General features: G+C 37.3%; 1 protein-coding gene across 4 annotated transcripts in view; it reads right to left on the bottom strand.

Moving 5' to 3' along the window:
• Nucleotides 1-395: 395 nt before the first annotated feature.
• Nucleotides 396-26,492, bottom strand: part of LOC124541763 (pantothenate kinase 3) — a 52,864-nt gene continuing 26,767 nt past the window's right edge. For 3 of the 4 annotated variants that reach the window (XM_047119712.1, XM_047119713.1, XM_047119710.1), the window contains 10 exons: nt 17,858-17,934; nt 16,684-16,796; nt 14,140-14,318; nt 13,730-13,903; nt 6,765-6,899; nt 5,518-5,666; nt 3,248-3,424; nt 2,393-2,528; nt 1,524-1,639; nt 396-757 (listed from right to left, as the gene is read on the bottom strand). In XM_047119712.1, coding sequence (XP_046975668.1) covers nt 649-757; nt 1,524-1,639; nt 2,393-2,528; nt 3,248-3,424; nt 5,518-5,666; nt 6,765-6,899; nt 13,730-13,903; nt 14,140-14,318; nt 16,684-16,796; nt 17,858-17,934 — 1,365 coding nt within the window. In that variant the 3' untranslated portion in view covers nt 396-648. Of the gene's footprint in view, nt 758-1,523; nt 1,640-2,392; nt 2,529-3,247; nt 3,425-5,517; nt 5,667-6,764; nt 6,900-13,729; nt 13,904-14,139; nt 14,319-16,683; nt 16,797-17,857; nt 17,935-25,827; nt 25,858-26,492 lie in introns of those variants that run through there. The other variant, XM_047119714.1, reaches the window with a different exon arrangement.

The raw sequence follows: 26,492 nt of genomic DNA, 5'->3' as shown, positions 1-26,492 counted from the left end.
TCGTCCGCCAACCTATACCATAAAAAAAATGTAATAAATTACAGAATAATAATAGTGCGGACTATTACTAGTGACGTATCGAATTCGCTTTTCATCGATTATGAATGTTATCTGTAAGGCATCATTACGATTTTGTGACAAATTTTTATCGTATTTTCGTATAGATAATACAAGATAGCGATCGCAAGGCATCGAAGCACCTCAAGTCATCAATGTATTTTTAATCTGTTGAATTACACAGGGTAGGTGATATTCATCGACAGTGAGCCAGTGTAACAAACACGAGTGTCACAACATCTCCCAAGGTCAGTTGCGCGGTAGAGATGTAAGGATTGATCGATATTTACAATATTCAAATCTGTGGACAGATGTAACATTACTGGCTGTGTATTAAAAAAAAACATGGTATCGACATCTGAAATAATTACTAAAGGACTGTAACATCAGAAACGTCTAGCGTTTAGCTAAAAAGTAAATCGAATACGAACGAACATCGACAACGTCCCATCCCTATTCGTAACGATATCGTTTAGACTTATAAAGCTTAAAGCGTCGTCAATGCACTCCGGTGTACAGACGCATATTCCCACACACCTACACATATACATATACACATATATATGTGTCGACACACACACAGGGCCGGGCTCATCTGTCGGCGTGCCGGCAGTCGGGCGGCGTGGCGTGCCGCGATACGTTCTCTTGTTTGTGGTTTTTGGTGTCATAGTGTAGCAGACAGCCGACCGCTCCGAAATATCTGAAAACATATATATATGTAATTAATTATCTGTACGATGATTGCGGGTTCAAACCCAGGCAAGCACCGATGATTCATGTGCTTAATTTGTGTTTATAATTCATCTCGTGCTCAGCGGTGAAGGAAAACATCGCGAGGAAACCTGCATGTGACAAATTTCACCGAAATTCTGCCACGTGTGTATTCCACCAACCGGCATTGGAACAACGTGGTGGAATATGTTCCAAACCTTCTCCTCAAAGGGAGAGGAGGCCTTTAGCCCAGCAGTGGGAATTTACAGGCTGTTGTTGTATATGTAACTTTACTAACTGTTTACTTTAATACCTATGTGCATACGGCACAGTGTAATAACTCTTTGGTCTAGAGTCTATATCCTCAAGTTCAAACCTTGGGTTGGACGAATGTAAGGTTATTAGGTTCCCTCACGATGTTTTCCTTCACCGCTGAGCACGAGATGAATTATAAAGACAAATTAAGCACGTGAATCAGCGGTGCTTCCCTGGGTTTGAACCCGCAATCATCGGTTAAGATGCACGCGTTCTAACCACTGGGCCATCTCGACTAAGAAGTTACATATTGTATTCTTTGGCATATATCATGTATAAAAGTCGAGGCATTGCATATGTAAGACAGAGTGTCTGTCAAGTGCGTCACAGTTCGTATTCGTAATGGTACCGTCTCGTCAATAAATCGTGAACCAGTTAGTGACTTTCATTATCCTCTACACAAACCCAGCAACAGCATCATCATTAACAACTGCACTCACCCCTCGTGTTCGAGGAACAGCGCCTTCAGAGCGCCTCTCGACCAGTAGGACATCGCGTACGACAATAGTTTCATGGATAGCGGGTTCACTCTCAGGAAGTTGCCACAGAACACCACCTGTTTGTACAGAAAAAAAACATTAGTTAAAATTTTGGAAACTGTAACTGTTTTGTTGACGGTATCGCTAGGAATGTATAATTTTACCCGCAAAACAATCTATACCGTATACTTGATTAATATTTCACTGTAAAATTGTAAATATTGCTAGATTATAGTCTATCTCTCGAGATTATGAATGAAAATGAAAGAATTGTCAATATTTCTTACGGCACCAATTTCTATGGGCGATGGTGATCACTTATCTGTTTGCGAAATTGTCTTATCACCTACGTTACGTATATCACAATCTATAATAATATTATAAATGTGAGAGTAACTTTGTCTGTCTGTATGTCTGTCTTACACGAACAATACACTGAACCAAAGTTGATGAAATCTGGTATGTCTGATATGGTATATCTCAGGTAGGTACACACTCGATTGAGGAGGTAGCGCTAAGCGCACTTTCTCCCCCCTCAATAGACGCCGCAGGGACCAGGGGGTCTCTCACTACCCCGAGAATCCTCCCTAGGTATTGGGAAGCCTGTATAGGCGGGTCGACCTTTAGGGCGTCAGCGGTAGCATGCGTAAGCGATCCCGTGGCGCCTACCGTAAATACGGAGAGGGTACCGCTGGTGGGTAGTATGTATTCCGGTGGACATGGGCGTACTTAGCGTCGAGGCCATCGGGGGTCTCACATACCCCTCTCCAACTTCCATCTCATGGGGATGTAACACCTTCTTCCAGAGAGGATGAAAAAGATATACACACCCGCTCGAGGCGCTCGTTGGAGGCGCAGAGGCGCGCGATGGAGCCAATGTTGTTGGTGATGGTGACCAGCGTGGCGCGCGCCAGGTCCTCGCGCGACACGCGCGCGCGCCGCTCCGACGAGCACATGTGCCCGAAGCTGGGGGGGGGAACGATCTATTAGTCTGGGTGTAGCTACCCACTCACCAGGTGACCAAACATAAATAATAAATAAATATGAGACAACATCACATACATTACTCAGATCCCAATGTAAGTAGCTGAAGCACTTGCGTTTTGGATAATCAGAAGTAACGAAGATACCACAAACACCCAGACCCAAGACAACATAGAAAACTAATGGTAATCTACATCGACTCGACCGGGAATCGAACCCGGGACCTCGGAGTGGCGTACCCATGAAAACCGGTATACACACCACTCGACCACAGAGGTCGTCAAACGACAGCGGCTGTTAGGCTGTCTCGACTAACTGTAATAGTGTTCTTTATTAGAGATACAGTATCGTCCAAAGCTGGGGGGGGGGGGGGAACGGTCTATCAGTAGCTGTTAGCCTGTCTCAACTCCTTGACGACCTCCATGGTCGAGTGGTGTGTAAACCGGTTTTCATGGGTACGCCACTCCGAGGTCCCGGGTTCGATTCCCGGCCGAGTCGATGTAGATTACCATTACTTTTCTATGTTGTCTTGGGTCTGGGTGTTTGTGTTATCGTTACTTCTGATATCCATAACACAAGTGCCTCAGCTACTTACATTGGGATCAGAGTAATGTATGTGATATTGTCTCATATTTATTTCAAAAAAAAAAAAAAACTAACTGTAATAGTGTTCTTTATTAGAGACACAGTATCGCATTCACCTGCTGGCCACCAGGTCGCCCCTGAGACCGAACCGCTCGTAGTCGCCGCCGTAGATGTCGCGAACGAGCTTGTCGACCGTCGTGTTGTCGCCGGAGGCCGCCAGCGCGATCGCTTCCTCGAAGCTACTGCAGCCAGCCAGCAAACAGCACAGCCCCAGGAATGTGCCGCCGCCGAGACTGGGGGGGCAGTAACACAGGCAGTATTAATCACGACATAGTATATAAAACAAAGTCGGACTGGAGGGGCAGTAACACAGCCAGTATTAATCACGACATAGTATATAAAACAAAGTCGGACTGGAGGGGCAGTAACACAGCCAGTATTAATCACGACATAGTATATAAAACAAAGTCGGACTGGAGGGGCAGTAACACAGCCAGTATTAATCACGACATAGTATATAAAACAAAGTCGGACTGGAGGGGCAGTAACACAGCCAGTATTAATCACGACATAGTATATAAAACAAAGTCGGACTGGAGGGGCAGTAACACAGCCAGTATTAATCACGACATAGTATATAAAACAAAGTCGGACTGGAGGGGCAGTAACACAGTCAGTATTAATCACGACATAGTATATAAAACAAAGTCGGACTGGAGGGGCAGTAACACAGCCAGTATTAATCACGACATAGTATATAAAACAAAGTCGGACTGGAGGGGCAGTAACACAGTCAGTATTAACATTGTTAATAGTACAGGTACCCAGTGTTAGACATTACATTAAGAAATGGTAGGATCAATGGAATTACAAAAAAATATAATACATATGAACATTTATAATAAACGATATATACAGGGTCATTCACATTCACGTTTTTGGTGTAAAGTATAAATAAAATTTTAACAAAAAGAAAAACCGACTTCAAACAAAACACTATTTTAAAACAAAATAAAAATGCACTAAAAAGTAATAAAAATAATTGCATATTTAACATATTTTTGAGAGTCCTCCTAGGTAAAATGAAATGAAAAATATTAGACTACTTAAAGTCGATTTACGATTATATACAAACATAAAAAAAAACATACGAAATTACTTAAATACGACGAATTGATAACCTGCTTCTTTTTGAAGTCGGTTGAAAATCGCTTTCTCTGTCCCTATGTATGCTTAGATCTTTGAAACTACGCAACGGATTTTGATGCGTTTATTTTAATAGATAGAGTGTTACGAGAGGAAGACTTTCATATATAACACATGGAACATTTCGTAAAGTAACACTGATAATTTTAGAAGTTTCCACTGTGATATCATATCCTTGCACCCGTACGAAAGTGGGGGTCGCTAGTATTAATAGTACAGGTAAACATTGTTAGACATTACATTAAGAAATGGTAGGATCAATCAATCAGTTTTGGTGTAAAATAAGAGTAAAATGTATTTAGAAAAAAATATAAATAAGAATCTATTTTTCTTCTGATTTCTAAAAACGAATAAACACTGGATATCTGTCAATATTTAAACAACCATTATCGGCCCTAATTTAAAAATGGGTGACAGATTTTTTTTTGAAAAAAGTTAAAAAACGTGATAACTCAGAAATGGTTCTTGCTTTTGGATCATGAAAATGGGGGGGTTAAAATTATTGCAAATAGTCACTCCTATCACCTCCTAACGGATGTACGTCGAGTTATAAATAACCCTGTATATAAGTGAAAACTTGATTGATTTATGTATTACTAGCTGTGCTCGTGACTTTGTACGCGTTTGAATTTAACAAAAAAAATATTGTAGCCTAAGTTACTCCTCATTACATCAGTTATGTGCCTGTGGAAGTCCCGTCATAATCGGTCCAGCCATTCCAGAGATTAGCCGAAACAAACAGACAGACAGAGAGACAGAAATTGTAAAAAAAAATATTTTGGTGTATGTACCGTGTATACATACATATGCATTGAGTAACAAAGGGCTATTTCAATATTACAAACAGACGCTCCAATTTTATTATACGTAAAGATGTACATATATACTGTTATATTGTACTGTTTGTTTCCCGAAAATAAATAAATAAAACAAAAAATATACACATATATAAAACATGATTGGCGCACACACGCAAAAACAATTAAATGCGTCAACATCCAAAACGTCAATTTTTACACGCATTCATAATTAATATCATTATAAAGAATCTCGGCCAGTGACGTCATCACAATTCGAGGTCTGAGTTGAATTGTATTCCTTCTTTTATTGGTCAAACACACACCACTGATGTACCCGTCACGGTAGGGTCAGTAATCTCGACATGTTTTGCCAACCGTACCTGGTCCCGCTGACTCTGTAGTAGTCGTTGGGGGCGTTCACGACCAACATGGACACCCCGCTGCCGATGTTCACCAACAGGAACGGATAGGGGTTGGAGAAGTCGAAGGGCTTCCTCGAGTACTGGCTCAGGGCCGGTTCTAAGTACGGCTGTGAATTGACAATCGTTTAAAAAATCTTATCGGTACTCATAGTACGTATATATGCTCGTTTGAATTGATTTTTTCGTTTTTAAAAGTATATTGTAACAGCCTGTTGGCCTCCTCTTCCATTAAGGAGAAGGTTTGGAACATATTCCACCACGCTGTTTCAATGCGGGTTGGTGGAATGCACATGTGGCAGAATTTCGATGAAATTAGACATGTTAGTTTCCTCACGATGTTTTCCTTCACCGCCGAGCACGAGATGAATTATAAACACAAATTAAGCACATATATATTGCTTGCCTGGGTTTGAACCAGCAATCATCGGTTAAGATGCACGCGTTCTAACCACTGGGCCATCTCAGCTCTAAAAATATATAATATATTAATAAAATATATTTTACATTATAATTATTATAATTATCGTTAGATAATAATCTATCTCGTGCGACTGTAAACTGTCAAAAGATTGTGAACGTTTATAAAATTTACAATAAAACACATACAAGTTAGGTTAGAGTTTTAATAATCTAACTGAAATTTACTTAGATAGATTGTAATCTATTTAAATGTAATGCATTAAATTGTAAACAGTATGTTACGGTTCACAATCTCGCTGGATAGATTATAATCTCACAGTATTTACAATTTTACGGCGACATATACATATTTTGCAGGCCTTGGGTTTGTCTCACATTATTTCAAGCTTGGATACAATATAGTTACATAAGAAGATTTGGCACTTAAATTTCGATAATTGATAAGTTTGGACGTTTATTTGGCTTCTATAATGGTCCAAATACCATCCCCACTTACCAACACATACTTGAACATCAAATACCAATCACCATAAAATTGGTGACAATGTTCACAAAACAATTCGTCCAATATTCCAATATACATCCAAGTAAATGGCCAACTTGAACATCAATCACCAAAAAGTTGGTAACAATCTTCACAAAACAATTCGTCCAATATTCCAATATACATCCAAGTATATGGCCAACTTGAACATCAAAAACCAATCACCAAATGTTGGTGACAATCTTCACAAAACAATTCGTCCAATATTCCAATATACATCCAATATAAATGGCCAACTCACCGTATCCTTGCTGTTCGCGACCTGATCTGGGGGCGCCCAGTAGTAGCACTCCTGAGGGTTCATGGAGTCCACGAATAGGACTCCAGCTATGAGCGCGTCGAGCTCGTCCAGTTTCGAAAGGCGCATGTTTACTTCCTGTGGACAAAAAATCATTATCATTACACAGTGACCTCCATAGTCGAGTTGTGTGTGTGTGTGTGTGTGTGTGTGTTTTCATGGATACGCCGCTCTGAGGTCGCGAGTTCGATTCCCGGCAAAGTCGTTGTAGAAAAAGTTCATGACTTTTTAGGATGTGGGTGTTTGTGGTATCGTTACTTCTGATTTTCCACAACACAAGTGTTTCAGTTACTTACATTGGGATCAGAGTAATGTATGTGATGTTGTCCAATATTTATATTTTATTTACATAGTATAAAACAAAGTCGCTCACCGCTGTCTGTACCTATGTATGCTTAGATCTTTGAAATTACGGAACGGATTTTGATGCGGTTTTTGTGTATAATACATGGACAATATAGTAAAGAAATACTGATAATTTTAGAAGTTGCTAATGTGATGTCGTAAATAAACAAATTCTGTAGTATATTTAGTATCAACATTGCAAAACATATACCATATTTACAAAACTGTCTAATATGTCCCCCAGGACAATTGTCAGGTAAACCTCCTAGCTACATATGTTTGCCTGGTACTTTTAATCAACCTGTTAATCTGTTTGTCTGTTTGTTGAACTGGTACAATTATATATTATGTGATATTTATAAGCAAATGAGCCTCCTGATGGTAAGTGTCACCACTGGATGGTAATATAACCATTCCTTACTATGAATATAATTACTATCACAATTGAACCCGTGCGAAGCCGGGGCGGAACGCTAGTAATTTATATTTATAAAACTGTCTAATATGTCCCTCAGGACAATTGTCAGGTAAACCTCTTAGCTACATATGTTTGCCTGGTATTTTTAATCAACTTGTTAATCTGTTTGTTGAACCCGGTACAATTATATACTATGTGATATTGATAAGCAAATGGGTCACCTGATGGTAAGTGGTCACCACTGGATGGTAATATAACCATTCCTTACTATAATATAATATAATTACTATGACAATTGAACCAGTACGAAGCCGGGGCGGAGCACTAGTAATTTATATTTACAAAACTGTCTAATATGTCCCCTAGGACTATTGTCAGGTAAACCTCTTAGCTACATATTGTAGCGGAGTCGTGTATGATGTTGTAGATGAGGTTTGATTAAAACAAAGTTTCTTCCACTACTAATTTATTTCTCGTAGAAATAATAAACACGAAGATAGGCAGGCACAGCACAGAATAGAAATGAGAAGAAAGAAATATGAAGGTAAGTTTAGATGAAAGAAGGAAGTATGACTTAATACAAAGACTTAAGGTGCAAAATCGTGTAGCAAAATTTAAGCGATAAGCGACGTGCGTTCAGTACGAGATCTAGGATTCGACTGCTTGACGGAAGGCGGCCGAACCGATGCGCATACGTTTCTTTGTTCAAAGTAACGGTAATTTATTTAGAAAAGACATTTCTATTACACGATCGCGCGGCGACTGCCTTCCGACATTACATAAATTATTATATTATATTTTAATTATTTATATGATTTTTAAAGTGTAGATATTTATACTGTGTATAACATGTATATATAATATGTATTTATTATGTAATTTATATAAGTATATAAGTATTATAGTATACATATATAGTATAGTTATATGTACATATGTTATAGTAATATTTGTATTTATGTTACCTTTATTATTTAATGTATGAAAAATATATAAGATATTATATGATTATATGTATAATATTTTATTTATATAAGTTATATAGGTTGTAGGGATCTGGTAAGTGTCGCGTTCGCCACACCACTCCCCTCCAGAGACCGTCCTACGGGCGATAATAATCAGGTATGTGTACTGTTCTGCCCGATCGTGTCCTTTTGTTATTATTTTCCTTATCTTTAATTTTATCATCGTGATTTTTTATTTCAGGTGGAGTAGCAGGAGGAAGAGGTATATCCCTTGGATCGTCGTCGTCGGTAAGCATGTATGCAGGCTTCAGTCTTTCTATTGTTACAGAGGTAGGTTTTCCTCGGACAAGTATTTTGAAGACTTTTTCGTTCCTCGCCAGTACTTCATGTGGGCCAGTATAAGCCAGTTGGAGTGCTCCTCTGTTAGCATCTTCTCTGAGGTACACATGACTAGTCGTTGCAAGATCTTTGAATATGAAGATAGATTTCTTACAGTGCCTGGAAGCTGGTTGCGGTTGAAGGTTCTTCGCAATAATCCGAAGTCGTGCCATAAAATCGGTTATGTCATCAGACTTATTCGTGGATGGTTGAAAAAGTTCTCCAGGTAATCTAAGCGTCTCGCCATATACCATTTCTGCCGAAGATGCTTGAATATCTTCTTTAATTGCATTTCGGATTCCAAGCAACACCAATGGAAGTGATTCTGTCCAATGTGAGTTTTCATGACAAACAATGGCGGCTTTTAATTGGCGGTGAAATCTCTCAACCATGCCATTACATGCAGGGTGATAAGCAGTAGTTTTCTTGTGTTCAAAACCAACCATTTCAGAGAGGTGCTTGAAAAGGGCAGATTCAAATTGTCGTCCTCTGTCAGTGATTATAGCGGTAGGGCATCCAAAGCGTGCTATCCAGCCGGATATCAAGGCCTTAGCTACTGTCTCTGCTGTTATGTCCATAATAGGAATAGCTTCTGGCCATCTCGTGAATCTATCTACGGCTGTAAGACAGTATTTGTAGCCGTTTGAGATTGGCAGTGGTCCTATTAGATCGATATGGACGGTGGTAAATCTGGCACGTGGAAGTTGAAAATTCCCAGGACTGGTTGAAACGTTCCGAGTAGTCTTCGCTCGCTGACAGGCTTGACATTTCTTTGTCCATTCACGGCAATCTTTCCGTACGCCGGGCCATACGAAACGCTGAGCTACAAGTTTAGCAGTGGCATTGGCGCCAGGATGGCTGAGTGAATGTAAGCTTTGGAATACTCTGTAGCGAAACGGTGATGTGACAAAGGGTCTTAGAGTCTGATTTTTGTCATCGCAGTACAGCTGTATTTGCGTTCCAGGAATGATTGTCTTACGTAGATTGAGAGACGATTCTCCTTCTATCAGTCGTTTCAGCTCAAGATCGTCAGCTTGTGACTGTGCTAGCTCTGTCAAGTCTATTGGCTTTGTCAGTTCTTCAATCCTCGATAATGTATCTGCCACGACATTGTCCTTTCCAGATATATGCCGTATATCAGTAGTAAATTGTCCGATATAGTCGAGGTGGCGAAATTGTCGTGGTGAGCATTTATCCTTTCTTGTTGTAAAGGCGTAACATAAAGGTCTGTGATCCGTGAAAACGGTAAAATGCCTTGCTTCTAGCATGTATCGGAAGTAACGGATTCCCTCGTATATCGCAAGTAGCTCCCTGTCGTACGGAGAGTATTTACTTTGCGAAGGACTTAGTTTCCGTGAAAAGAAACCGAGAGGTTGCCAAGCATCATTTTTGTATTGGTGTATAGCAGCTCCTATTGCTTTGTCTGAAGCATCAGTTACGAGCGCGATCTTTGCATTCAAGTCTGGATGAGCTAAGAGTGTTGCGCTGCATAGACTGTTTTTGCATTCTTCGAATGCCTTAAAAACTTCACCCGTGATGTCTACTGGATGTGAGCCTTTGACCTTATCAGTGAGAAGAGAGTGTAGAGGTGCTTGAATTTCCGCGGCACCTGGGATGAATTTGCGGTAAAAATTCAGCATGCCTAAGAATCTTCTTAATTCTCTCACAGTCTTAGGCACAGGAAATTCTTTAATTGCCTCGACTTTGGATTCCAATGGTTTGATGCCATTTGATGAAACGGTATATCCCAAGAAAGACACTTCAGAAACTCCAAAGACGCATTTAGACGCATTTATTACCATCCCATACTCCCGAAGCTTATGAAACAGACTTCGTAAGTGATGTTGATGTGTTTCTTCATCAGGGGAAAATATGAGGAAATCGTCTAGGTATGCGTAGACAAAGTCTAAGCCTCTGGTCATTTCGTCAACAAAACGCTGGAAGGTCTGGCCGGCGTTTCTGAGTCCAAAGGTCATATATGGGAACTCATAAAGACCAAACGGTGTTGTGATGGCCGTCTTTGCAATGTCCTCAGAAAATACTGGAATCTGGTTAAATGCTTTCACGAGGTCGATTTTGGAGAAAACACGACAACCCGATATGTTATGCGTGAAATCGTGAATATTCCGAATCGGATAGCGGTCAGGAATTGTTCTTGCATTAAGCATCCGATAATCACCGCATGGACGCCATCCACTTTCCTTCTTCGGGGCTAGATGCAAAGGTGATGCCCATGGACTCTCTGATGGTCGAGCTGTTCCATTTTTAATCATAGCTGCGAACTCTTCCTTGGCTATGAGCAATTTATCTGGAGCCAAGCGACGTGGCGAGCAAGATACTGGAGGTCCAGGTGTAGTCCTGATATGATGGACCGTGTTATGGTTAACAACCTTCTCGTTTCCTGCAGGACGTGTGATCTCCGGAAATTGACGTAGCAGTATATGGTAGTTTGAATCACCGAGCAATGTCTTCACTGAAGAAATCGTGCTGGATGATGATACTGATTCTGCTGAAGTCGTCAGGGTTGTGGTGCTATCGATGAGACGCTGGTTACGGCAGTCGACTATAAGACCATAATATGACAAGAAGTCGACGCCAATTATAGCCTTAGTGACATCTGCCACTATAAATCGCCATGTGTAGTCTCGACGCAGGCCAAGATTCAGCTCGAGGTGAGCAAAACCATATGTTGAAATAGAAGTCCCATTCGCGGCATAGAGTTGGTAATTGGTCGGAGATCTTCTTTCACGTAGTGCTGTGCGAGGGAAGACGCAGAGATCGCTACCTGTATCAACGAGAAACTGCATCTTCGATTTTCGATCCGTTACGAAAAGGCGACCAGATACGTTATGGCTATCGGATGTCGCCATTACCGATTGCCTTGGTAGTTTTCCGACTTAAAATCGCATGGCTTCACACATTTATTGGCATTCTTTCCGTGTTTATTGTGATACCAACATAATGGAAATTTTCTGTAGTTGGACTGTGATCTCATTTGTACTGTCGGGCTACGTCGTCTTCTTGATCTCGATCTTGGTCTGTGACTGCGAGCAGACAGAGCTTTTACTTGCTTTGTGAGCTCATCTATTTGTTTCGCCATTGAATCAATGGTTGACTGGGGAGCAGATGTTGAAGCGACTTGAGGTGTGCACGGTACCAATTCATGTAAGCTGTCGGCTAAGTCAGCCAAAGCTTGAAGGTCATAAGTTTTCTGAGCCACAATAATTGGTTGAAGAGCAGTAGGCAGACGACTTATCCAAATAGTTTTAATAAAATCGTCTGGAACTGATGGACCTGCTAATCTTTGCAGGTGTCGGAGAAACTGAGATGGTCTCCGATCTCCTAACTCTTCGTGAACAAGTAATTGTTTTACCTCTTTCTCGCGCGAGGCTGACAGACGCTTGATTAATTCAGTTTTAAGTCGTTCGTACTTCCCTGTCTTTGGTGGTGAAATAATTATATCCTTCACTTCTGCTGCGTAACGGTGTTCTAATGTCGAAGTAACGTAATAAAATTTTGTATCGTCGTCAGTGATTCTCGACAACACAAAATTGCCTTCCAGTTGTGAAAACCAAACTGCAGGTTCTTCTGCCCAGAACGGTGGTGGTCGCACTCCGACTCGAAATATGTCGGTCGTGTCGTGAGGTGTAAATGGTCGTCGTGACTCGGCATTTAAGTTCGAGTTACCTTCATTTTGTGGTTCCATTTTATTCCACCAAATAATCTAGTGTTCCTTACTTGAGTTGGTTAATTAATCCTCTTCGTTTTCAGCTTCTTTGTTTTCAGCGGGGTCACCAATGTAGCGGAGTCGTGTATGATGTTGTAGATGAGGTTTGATTAAAACAAAGTTTCTTCCACTACTAATTTATTTCTCGTAGAAATAATAAACACGAAGATAGGCAGGCACAGCACAGAATAGAAATGAGAAGAAAGAAATATGAAGGTAAGTTTAGATGAAAGAAGGAAGTATGACTTAATACAAAGACTTAAGGTGCAAAATCGTGTAGCAAAATTTAAGCGATAAGCGACGTGCGTTCAGTACGAGATCTAGGATTCGACTGCTTGACGGAAGGCGGCCGAACCGATGCGCATACGTTTCTTTGTTCAAAGTAACGGTAATTTATTTAGAAAAGACATTTCTATTACACGATCGCGCGGCGACTGCCTTCCGACATTACATAAATTATTATATTATATTTTAATTATTTATATGATTTTTAAAGTGTAGATATTTATACTGTGTATAACATGTATATATAATATGTATTTATTATGTAATTTATATAAGTATATAAGTATTATAGTATACATATATAGTATAGTTATATGTACATATGTTATAGTAATATTTGTATTTATGTTACCTTTATTATTTAATGTATGAAAAATATATAAGATATTATATGATTATATGTATAATATTTTATTTATATAAGTTATATAGGTTGTAGGGATCTGGTAAGTGTCGCGTTCGCCACAATATGTTTGCCTGGTACTTTTAATCAACCTGTTAATATGTTTGTCTGTTTGTTGAACCCGGTACAATTATATATTATGTGATATTGATAAGGAAATGGGTCACCTGATGGTAAGTGGTCACCACTTGATGGTAACAAAACCATTCCTTACATCGCCAATATACTGGTGGTATATTGGGTATTATTTTGGGTACTAAGATGTAATGTTTCTTCTACGGGAATACAACAGTACTGAGTATTGCTGATGGCGTTAGAATATCTGATGACCTGGTTGGTACCTTCCACCCATACGGGCATAAGTTCCACCATCAATAACCAAGTTACCTTAATGAAATCCTCTTCGAATTTGTATGCACCCCCGCCGGTCGCATATATCGTGTTGACGAGGGCAGCCATACCCTTGGAGCGGGCCAGCTGGAGGAACGCCCCGACCTCGCTCGTCGGGAACCGGATAAAATGGAGGGTGCCCCGTCTACCTCGTATGGTTACATTGTCCATCTGAAATATACAAATCAATAAAGCTATGGCACTTTTATAGATGATAAAAAAGCATGGAGTTAATACCTGTTGACTTCCAGGATACTCGTATATTAATTTAAATAACTGCATTTAACTTTGTGTTTTTTAAATAATGAAAAAGAGCATTCATTCATGTACTCGACAAGAGTGACGAAACAGTCACCGTGACAAAAAATCACCAGTGCGCGCTAGTTCTTACGGTAAGAAAATCTTACCTGTAAATGGACGTCCCTTCGTCCAGTTTTACCGTACGCCGAGTTCCTCGTCAAGTATCGCCTTATATTCTTCAATATTTCCGTCTCCTTGTCCAACTCGCGCCTGTTCGTCTCACGGGGCTCGAAGTACACGAGCTTCGTGAGAGTGCCCCCGATGTCCATACCGAACCAGGGCATCGCTGTCGATAATTAATTATATTCGTATATATTAGTATATTTAGACGAATTTGAACTTTATCCTACAAGCAATAAAGATCACGTTGGTCTAGTATCTAGATTCGAAACGTCACAACTCAAAATCGTTCCAAAACGTTCGATTTGACCTTCCTACTTTTTATGATAGCCTGGTACCTGAACATTGTAACTGTTACGATATAATTTATCTTTTTTAATCTATCTGATGATTGGTGGGTGCAATGGATTTATCCATATGACTACATAACTGAAGTCCCAGGTTCAAATACCGTGTCGGGAAATTAAGTCCTTAGCTAATTAGCGGTATGAGTCGTGAACACAACATAGACCAACGCAGTAGGACATTTTTACGAAACTTAGTAGACTGCACACGATTGGTCAATTAGTGAATGCTTGTCTCTCATTGGACCCACACTTGCCACCCTTACTGCCATTGGACCGAAAGTTTACATGGGCAAATTTGCCTCCAGTGGCCCGCTGTGCTCACAATTCATGCCTCGATTTATACGTAAGTAAGTCGTTACACTTCTGCGCACGCAACACCATTGGTCCCACGCCTGGTCCTTTCCGACCGTGTCGTATTGGCCCACTGAGGGTTGTAATTAGTTTTCTTAATACACCCATGGGCTAAAACTCAATATATAACAAATATGTCAATAAGCTTATTTACATAACGACGTGCCGTCATATTGACGGGTACGAATTTTGACATGAATAAATTTATATTTAATTCTTAGTTGTCAATGCACGCAACACTTAGAAACGAGTTCAACTATAAACACAATCTTGTTACTCCTGTTACTCGACTGCATAGAGTCAGTAACTCTTTTGTGGGGCAATGTATACGCTTCTACAACAGGATCCCAGAAAGCGTTCAAAATGCTTCTGTTGCCAAATTTAAAAAAAATTGTTAAGGAACGCTTGTGTGCAAAAGGTTACCATACAATTAGCGAGTTTATGTTTGATAGCACACCTTGGGAATGAAACGATCGCCTCCTGGGTATTTCTAATCATATACTACTATGTATCTTATTAATTTGACAAAAAAAAAAAATAACAAAAAAAAGACCCGCTGAGTTTCTTTCGCCGGTTCTTCTCAGGTCAGGGTGTTCCTTTTTCCGAACCGGTGGTAGTGTTTATTTGACAATCAATAAGTAAGTGTAATGCTTCTATATTGAATAAAGGAATTTGAGTTTGAGTTTGAGTGTATTCCTTGTCCTAAACTTCTTCATCCCATTTATGATGTTCTCCCTCCTAAATTCCCTCGCCCTATAAATGTTGAATGTTTGTTGACGTTTGTGTTTAGTCCATTTTGTTCAGTCTTATGTAAATATATCAAATTTAATAAAATTAAGTTGTGAATAGTCCAATTTAGTTTCATATTTCATTACATATATCGTTTTAAATACTAACAACTATTTTTAATTATCATATTATTAACTCTTAATGTTTGCGTTGTTCTAGGTTAAGGATTAACAAGGAAATTAATACTACTATTCTTTAAAATTCAATTGAGTTTAGTGTCTCAACGGTACCGATCAATCTCATTCGTGTCTTCTCCATCCTACGTGACATTGGCGAAATAATCTGTGCCTTGCCGGCACAACTAAAAGCCAAAGAAAAAAAAAAGTCTATTCCGACCAAAAGGGTACAAGAGCCGAATAAACAAAATTGGACACAAAATTGACCATATATTTTGGTGGAGAGCATGGCTAATCCATGTTATTCCTTATATTTGATTGATATGAGTGATTTTGAACGCAAAATTTAAGTGGATATGAGAAAATGGAAAAGTGCTCTATTATAAATAACTAGCAACCCGCCCTAGCTTTGCATTGATGCATTACTGGTACTAAATGTACTACATTATTTGTTTATTTACGACATTACATTAGACATTTCTAAAATTATCAGTGTTTGTTAAATATATTCGTAGTTCACGTTTTATATACAAAAAATAAACCTTCCACTCTAAACCCTCTATCTATAAAAAAAACCGCATCAAAATCCGTTGCATATTTTTTAAAGATCTAACCATACATAGGGACAGACAGCGGTGAGCGACTTTTGTTTTATACTACGTAATGAAGATATATTAATCATAAACTCTTAAAAGTATACCTAATACCTAAACTTAAGAATAGACTTTCTTACTTAATGAATTATACAACTAATCCTTTCTTGTGAATCACTTAACATTTTTTTTTTTTTTACTTAATTCCATTCAGCATAGACAGACAGTCAGGAAAGTATACATTTCGCAAACAGGTACCAGGCGGTCATGAGTTTACAAGGGGTTTGTTGATGCTTTTTTCTGTTAAAAAAAACTGTAAAAGAAATGATGCTTACGCGGTGCATTGTTGTCAGGGGGTGTGGGCGGTCCAGATTCCGCCATTTTTATTTCTTTGATATGAGGCGGCGCTTTGTACGGCGACCGTCTCGTTTTTTTCAATTGATTACTCCTTGAAATTGAAAGAGACACATTTACAAAAATAAATAATATCAATTTACCCTAGTACGCACGAAAAGTTATATTTCTTGTAAATAATTACATACAAATAATTATAATCTACTGTTCGATAATAAAATAATTATTGTCAGTGTTATTTCTTCGTGATGCAACACAAAAATAACATTCACAATTTATATTTGCAATAAAACAAACATTGTAAAATAAGATAAGGCGTTTGACTTAGGTTCCAAGTCACTCTGTGTTTGTAGATCTTAAAAATCTTCTCTCATATTATTATACAAAACGCAATAGGCTATTTGACTGGTTTTTAAAATCCGTTTTCTATTATTTAGTAGAGGTTAAGGGACCCAGTAAGAGTTGATTTTTTTATATCTAGTACATATTTGCCGAAAAATATCATATTAAAAATTCCATATTTAAATAGCGCGCGAAAACGATACTTGGAGAATATGGCGCTGCAATCGGTGACGTCACTTTGCTGTATTCTAATCTGTGGTACATACCTATAGTAGAAAAGCAAAGTTTACAAGAAAGTGACTTCATCAGAAGTCCGGCCAATCAAGAACATTTTGTGTCAAACTTTTGAAAAAATGCATTTTTATTTATTGATTTTTGAATAAATTAAGTATTATTTTCAAGTTTCGTTAGTAAATAACCATTTTTAAACTCATAATATAGACAATAATTCACGATTTATTTTTCGCATTGTCAAATAGCCTATTAAAAAGTAGGTACAACTTTAAAAAAGGCCCCAAATTTAATAATATAACAAAATAAAAATCAAAGTTTTGTCTCGCAAACGCAGCCATCTTGGATAAACACATTATTCATACCTATACTTTCATGCCCTATACACTGTCATGTACAAAGACAATAATTTTTTTTTTTACAGAAAATACAAATTTTACAGCTAAATAAATAATGATTTGATATAATAAAGGCTTTGATAATATCTATCTGCTCACATCTCCCAAACAAAGGCAACAAGCCGTAACGGGTTAAAAATCCTAATAAAAGTACCAGGCTAACATGAATAGCCGGGAGGTTTACCTGACGATTGTCCTGGAGGGAGAGCCGCGCTCGGGCCGGCAGGCCGCGAGGCAGCTTTCACAGCGGTGCAGACGCATCTATGGACAATAAAATAAAGTTTACTTTTAATATTAAAATAGTAATACTAGGCGGCTTGACTCGCATTTGCGGTTTTTCATTAATAGTCGGATTTAAAGGTCACAAATGACAATCACAGTGGACGCCCTAGACCAATAGAAGCGTGAAGACCTAATTATATTATGAATTAATTCAACAACAACAAAAATAGCCTGTAAATTCCCACTGCTAGGCTAAAGGCCACCTCTCCCTTTGAGGAGAAGATTTGGAACATATTCCTTAAATTAATTAATTTTTTTTTAATTTCGATCAGTAAGCTGTGATTTATTTATTTGTAACGGTAACTTTAAAATATATAGTAGTAAACATTATTATAATTTGACTAGGTATATCACGGTATTTGTTTGTCTCCCCTAAATACAGCACTGTTCATTATTGTCTTCCCTTAAAGTTCGAGCTTGTAAAATTCTAAATAACATCAAAATCGATTCAGTGGTTTGACTGCAAAAGATCAACAATCAGTCAGATAGACAAGACGTACGTATTTATGTATTACGACTATAAAATAATTTACGTTTTGAATTGCGCTACAGCTCAGAAAAGATATTTAAAGTTTATTAACGATTAAAAATATTCTTATTATCCTTTTAATAAAATTAAAAATTAAATATAATTTATTAAATTAATACAGTCATTATAAATAAATAAATGAAATAAAAATCAAAATTTTATAAATATAATTAAACGTCAAGTGTTTTATAAATAAATATAAGACAAAAAACATTGAAAAATTTTCAACTGCAAGAATTTATTTATTTCATTTTGTCCTTCACCAAAACTTAAATAAAAGCAAAAAATATATCCTACTAGCGACCCGCCCCGACGCCACACGGGTGCAATGATACGACATCACACTAGAAACATCTATAAATAAAAATTTTAACAAAAAGAAAAACCGACTTCAAACAAAACACTATTTTAAAACAAATGAATATGCACTAAAAAGTAATAACAATAATTGCGTATTCAACATATTTTTTAGAGTCCTCCTAAGTAAAATGAAAAAATATTAGACTACTTAAAAGTCGATTTACGATTATATAACGTAGTTATAGTTATTGTTATATTTGGAGCCGGTGTCAGCCACGGTGTCCTTGCCCCAACAATCAAAAGAAAGAAGCGATACGAGTCCCTTGATTGATCCAGTATATTATTGTATATAAATAGTAGTGTATATATAAAAGGTAATTTGTAAAAAACATATTAGTTAAAGTATTCTCGTATTGTTTTTTGATAGATATACTGTAGGGTTTTCTTGGCTGACACCGACTCCAAATATAGCAATAATTATAACTACATTATATAATCGTAAATCGACTTTTAAGTAGTCTAATATTTTTTCATTTCATTTTACTTAGGAGGACTCTAAAAAATATGTTGAATACAACAGACGAATTGATAACCTCCTCGTTTTTGAAGTCAGTTGAAAATTGATTGATGATATGACATCACAGTAGAAACATCTAAAATTATCAGTATTTCTTTACCATATTGTCCATGTATTATATACAAAAAACCTTACTCTCGAATCACTCTATATATTTAACAAAAACCGCATCAAAATCAGTTGCGTAATGTCAAAGATCTAAGCATACATATTAACAGACAGCGGTAAGCGACTTTGTTTTATGCTATGTAATGATAACAAAATGAATAATTTGTATACAATGGACCCTGAGAAAGTGTGGGAAGGGTGGCTTTGAGGGGTCATAAATTCTATCATCATTATATAACGATATCTGCCGGTTCGCTGTGCATTTATATATTTTATTTGGTTCTTCAAATGGGTAACACTTATTATAGTATATTCATACATACAATAAAATTGGAGTATCTGTTTGTAATATTAAAATAGCCCTTTTATACTCAATGCATATGTATCTCTTTTTCAATCAATGCATATTGTATGTATACACGATACATATACCAGAATAACATTTTGGGTGGCACATTGACGATGTGAGGAATTGTAATATTTCTTATAGCGTCATTGTCTATGGGTGATGGTGACCACTTACCATCAGGTGGCCCATATGCTCGCCCTCCAACCCATAATAAAAAAAATGTTCAAGTTTCTGTCTGTCAAGTCAAGTATGGGGAATCCCCAAAATTTTATGCTTTTTTTTTCAATTTCGGTTTGAAGATCTCATCGGTTCACTGAATACATCTACCAAGCAAGTTTCAATAGTATAGTTCTTAAATTTTCGAAAAAAACTGACGGTTAGATTCGGACAGAGAGAAACGACAAAATCATAACGGTTCCGTATTTTGCCATTTCGCTACGGAACCCTAAAAAAAACTTACTTTGTTTGTCAAATCTCACACTTAAATGAATAAAAAAAATTAAATATTCATACACGTACGTAGATATAGAACACATGCCTATTATATTTTAATTAATTACAATTAAACTACGCTAATTAGAATAGTCATATTAATTATAATGATAGAACAGAAATTATCAAAAAATAAATTCTTCTAAAGACTTCAAACAAAACAATACATATTTTAAAACAAATTAATATGCACTAAAAAGTAATAAAATAACTGCGCACTCAATATATTTTTTAGAGTCCTCCTAAGTAAAATGAAATGAAAAATATTAGACTACTTAAATGTCGATTTACGGTTATATAACGTAGTTATAGTTATTGTTATATTTGGAGCCGGTGTCAGCCAGGAAGCCTTTTCTCGTAAACGATATGGACCATCTAATATTAAGTGGTAACAACCGCCAAAGAATAGAGATGTATGAAATATTAATCAATCCTTTTTTCATAAGCCATCTACCATTGAAAATCCCATCAAAATCGTACCAGCCGTTCCAGAGGTTAGCCGGAACAGTAACCGAGTAATCGGACGGACATACGGACTGACGAACGAATTTTGTAAAATTTATTAATTTCGGGATATTTACCATGTTTTTTAATTTTGTTCGGTGGAGCTCGATATTTCAACGTCACAAACACCCAGACCCAAGACAACAAAGAAAACATATGAACTTTTTCTACATCGACTTGGCCGGGAATCGAATTCGGGATCTCGGAGTGGCGTACCCATGAATACCGATGTACACACCACTCGACCACGGAGGTCGTCAGAACTAATAATACTCTTCAAGATTCCCCAGAGCATATGAATACGCGAATGACGTCACATAATTTCATTTAAATATTGGCGTTAATTAATAGAACGCAATCCACTCAATTAACTGCCATAACTGTTTCGTTGGGCTAGATAAGGTTGCAGATCTATAGTCCATTTCAATGGCCAATGGCAGGAGGAGTAAACGTTTGACCTTGAAATAACGCGCCACGATTGGTCGAAATTTAAATAATCGAATCCAATAAGAATCATCTCGAACTGTGTCCGAATAATAATCGTTCTAATACTATTTAACTTTTCTTTGAATTACGCGCCTTATTGATTTAGTCGTTTGAGCCGGTATGGCCTAGAGGTTGGAACGCGAGCATCTTAATCGATGGTAGCGGATCCAAACCCAGGCAAACACCACTCAATTTTAATGTGCTTAATTTGTGTTATTAATTCATCTCGTGTTAAGCGATGAAGGAAAACATCGTGAGGAAACTTCCATCTATATATGCTAAGCCGCATCGGAGTAGCATGGTGGAAGCCTCTTAGCCCAGCAGTGGGAAATATACAGAGTGTTAATGTTGTTTGCATCTTGTCAGAATATATAAAGCGTGTTACCCATACGGACTAACAAAAAGTCCTAACAAGTAAACCATTTCACCAATAAAATAATATAAGACAAACTTATATAAACGTTACAAAATCCTGCGCACACGCAACTCACGTCCAGAGATCGATTACAGCATACTTATGTATTCACGATTGAATGTATGCGTTGAACATTTGTTAACAATTGTGATATACATATATTGTAGTATATGAACTGTCTATAATTATATAAAGAGGTAAAATTTGTTAGTTATTATGTTCCGGTTTAACTCCGGAACTTTATCCAATTCCAAGTGTCATCTAAGCTGGTATTATAAATGCGAAAGTGGCTCTATCTGTTGCTCTTTCGGCCCGATTACTGAAACGATTTTGATGAAATTTTGTATGATGCAAAATGAACAGTGAACTCCAGTGAAGGACATATACTTTTCATGTATCATTATTGTTTATTTATATTAATAGTTAAAATTCTATTAATAGTCCAATTTTGCCTTTTAATCTGACTCTGTGTCGTAGCGAAAGTTTGGGAAGATTTAAAGAGTGTTTACTTGCTTTTTCGATTTTGTGCAAAACTGTCTGGTACACATCCTAATCATATATTCTATCACCCAGCAAAAATACTTAATACTACTAGTTTTGAACCCCTCCCCCCTGTGTAATATTTATTACGTAAGAATTTAAAGGATAAAATGAATAAACGTATTTATATATTTTTCAAAGTAACAATTTCTTTGAAATGTTTATTTGTAATTTCAAAGGTTCTAAAGGAACGCAACCTCGGCAATCGCGCGGTTACCGCTCTTTTTCAAATATTTTTAACTTTGCGCTTATTTTTTGATCTAACGTAAGAACTAACGAAGATCCTTCCCACCCCCTTGTAAGAGAACATATGACATAGTCCATGCCCCTCCCCGACCCCCTCCCCCTTAATCGTCTTACGTAACAAATGAATGGCCCCATAGTATATGTATTTTGATTTGATTAGTTATCACCGGTGACTTCAGTCGCGTTTTGGGATCGGAATAAAATGCCTTCGTCGCTCCTCAAGGACGCTCGCGTAACTCGAATTCATCATATTCGGATCAGTGATTCGGCCGTAAATAAATAAATATTGGACAACATCACATACATTACCCTGATCCAGTGTTGGGCAAATTTTAATTGCAATAACAATTAAAGATTAACAATTAATTAATTGTTAATTGTTGCTACTACAGTTAACAATTAATCAACTGTAATTGTGGAAAATCACAACTAACAATTATTTAATTGTTAACTGTATTAGTAACAATTAACAATTAATTAATTTTTAATTGTTTTGTTAATTTTAATTAAAATTATATAAATATACAATATACCCATGAGGTTCCGGGTAGCAGAATAGTGCCCCCCATCTTTTCATGTAGTTAAATAAATATGTTAGCAACAAATAAAAGACTTGAACGAAGACGACGACTTGAAATGTTTTTGTTTTATACCTACGCTGCAGAAATATTTATCAATGCAACTTTATATTATATAATATAAAAATAACTTTTTTTGTGGAAAGAGAGATTTAGAAAAAATAAGCTTAATACTTAGAGCCTTTGACCACATTTTTATTCGTCTGAAGTCTAATACTTATAGCTTAATTTTCCTACATCTTTACTAATTTCATTTTGATATATAAAGTTAATTGTTAGTTTTAATTGTTTTATAAAACAACTAAAAAAGTTAATTGCAATTACTTTAATTGTAAGTTGCAATTGACATACGTTAATCAAATTAATTTAATTGCAAGGTGCAATTAAAAGTGTAATTGCGATTAATTTAATTGTAATTAATTTAATTGCAATTACTTTTTTAGTCAATTAATAAGGTAATTGACAATTACTTGATTAATGCCCAACTCTGCCCTGATCCCAATGTAAGTAGCTAAAGCACTTGTGTTATGGAAAATCAGAAGCAACGACGTCACAAACACACAGACCCAAGACAACATAGAAAACTAATCAATTTTTTCTACATCGACTCGGCCGGGAATCGAACCCAGGACCTCGGAGTGGCGTATCCATGATAACCGGCGTACATATCACTCGACCACGGAGGTCGTCAGAAGGATTAACCGAGTTACTTACACATATAAAAATAATATAGATCCATTATCAAGACACATACATTGTTTACATCAAAATACCTTGAAGATACATGACCTCAAATCGCGAATTAATATATTATGAAATTATCAAATCTAACCACTATTTACACATAGATAAGATTGGTTTTCGTTTGATAATTAGCTAATAACAGTCGGTCAAGTTTCGCAAAGACAAGGTTCTATGTAGAGGCGAGCAAACGAGTTATTTTATTATCTACATATATTAAACCGAACAATTCTTTAGTACCATGACATATTTACTTTATATGTATGAAAAAAGTGCCGAGATTGCCCAGTGGTTAGAACGCGTACATCTTAACCGATGATTGCGGATTCAAACCCAGACAAACACCACTGAATATTCATGTGCTCTATTTGTGTTTATAATTCATCTCATGGTGAAGGAAAACATCGCAAGGAAACCTATATGTTTAATTTAATAGAAATTCTGCCACATGTTAATTCCGTCAACCCTCATTGGAACAGCGTGGTGGATATGTTGCAAACCTTCTCCTCAAAGGGTGAGGACGCCTTAACCCAGCAATGGGAAATTTACAGGCTGTTGTTGTTGTATGAAAAAAGAGAAGCGCCGTGGAACACCTAAAACGCCGTGAAAAATAGAAAGGGACAGAAAAAAAAGATAGAGAGGGAAACTCTACTGTGAGCCGCTAATGTATGTTAATTTTAGGAGGAGTGGCTAGGTCTGCTCAGTAATTCTGGACTATTAATGGTCTTTTTTAGCCTCAGTGGGTTTCCGGCGTGCCATATTATTTTACTAATGTAAAAGAATTTTGCGACCTTATCCAGCGGCCGTATCAATTTATCAATCAATCGGCTGATAAGCTGACGATCCTTAATATAAATTATTGAATGACGATTCATTGCTACGCACATGTCGTTACATGTACTATTCCTTGATACCACAACACATTACAAAAAATACCATACTTTAAAGTAATTGCCAATACCATAATCATCATTACATAGTATATAACAAAGACGCTTACCGCTGTCTGTTTCAATGTATGCTTAAAAAAAAGTAAAGTAACAGCCTGTAAATTTACAGGCATGGTCTCCTCTCTCATTTAGAGGGTTTGGAACATATTCCACCACGCTGTTCCAATGCGGGTTGGTAGAATGCACATGTGGCAGAATTTCAATGAAATTAGACACATGCAGGTTTCCTCACGAGGTTTTCCTTCACCGCCGAGCACGAGATGAATTATAAACACAAATTAAGCTCATATATATAGTGGTGCTTGGCTGGGTTTGAACCCGAAGTCATCGGTTAAGATGCACGTGTTCTAAACACTGGGTCATCTCGGCTAATGGCAATGTATGCTTAGATCTTAGAAATTACGTAACTGATTTTGATGCGGTTTTTTGTAATAGGTAGAGTGATTCGAAAGGGAAGGTTTTTGTGTATTACGTATAGGTATATGTGATGTCGTAAATAAGCAAATTCTGTAGTATATTTCGTATCAGTACTGCATCCGTGGTAAGCCAGGGCGGGTCTCTAATTAAATATAAAACAAAATCATCGCCGTGTCTGTCTGTTTGAACACTATAAACTCACAATTACCGAAAGAATTTTAATGCTAATATGAAATATAAAATTTAAATTATAAAATATTAACTGAATTTAATTTTTTAATATTAAAATATCAATTTTTCTTAGTGGTAGGGCTTTGTGCGAGCCCGCCTGGGTAGGTACCACCCGCAGTACAACAGTACGCAGTATTGTTGAGTTCCGGTTTGAGGGGTGAGTGAGCCAGTTTAACTACAGGCACAAGGCATAGCATCTTAGTTCCCAAGGTTTGGTGGTGCATAGACGATGTAAGGAATAGTTAATATTTCTTACAGCGTCATTGTCTATGGGTGATGGTGACCATCATGGCCCAAATGCTCGTCCGATAACCTATTCCATAAAAAAAAACCAAGCCTATTGGCGAATACGCAGTATTACTTATTCGTTACGGCGGTGTTAACACATAAGTATATACAAAAAAATTACCTTATAATCATTAAAAGCATCAACGCATCTTCGAGTACATATAGGTAACACGATCACTTATATAAAATTAAATAAATATCACTTATTAAATCAAAAACAAAACCTCCGCACGTTGATTTCAAATTCCAATTGATAAAAAACAAACGATGTAGCTTCATTTGATATATTTTTATATATAAACTAACAATCAGCAGATAACATTGATATTCTATCAGATGCAATCCATGATCAGAGAAAGATTAAGATTAAAAACATAACAATAACAGATAACGAGGCACAAAATTATAGCACATATCGCCCAATGGTTAGAACGCGTGCATCTTAACCGATGATTGCGGGTTCAAACCACTTAATTTGTGTTTACAATTCACCTCCAGTTCGTTGAAGGAATACATCGTTAGGAAACCTACACGTGTCTTTTTTATGTTATAGGGGGTAAACCAGCAGGAGGCTCACCTGATGGAAAGCGATCACCACCGCCCATGGACATACAATGCTGCAACACCGAGGGGCTTGCAGGTGCGTTGCCGGCCTTTGAGGAAGGAGTACGCTCTTTTTTTGAAGGTTCCCAAATTGTACCGCCCGCGAAAGCTGATACCACAGAGTGGTTGTACGAGGTAGAAAATGTCTTAAAAATCGCGCTGTTGTGGATTTTCGGACATCAA

The sequence above is a fragment of the Vanessa cardui genome, chromosome 28 (assembly GCF_905220365.1).
Source record: "Vanessa cardui chromosome 28, ilVanCard2.1, whole genome shotgun sequence".
Lineage (NCBI taxonomy): Eukaryota > Metazoa > Arthropoda > Insecta > Lepidoptera > Nymphalidae > Vanessa > Vanessa cardui.
The sequence above is the reverse complement of the archived record's forward strand: the minus strand, read 5'-3'. Positions and strand labels throughout refer to the sequence as shown.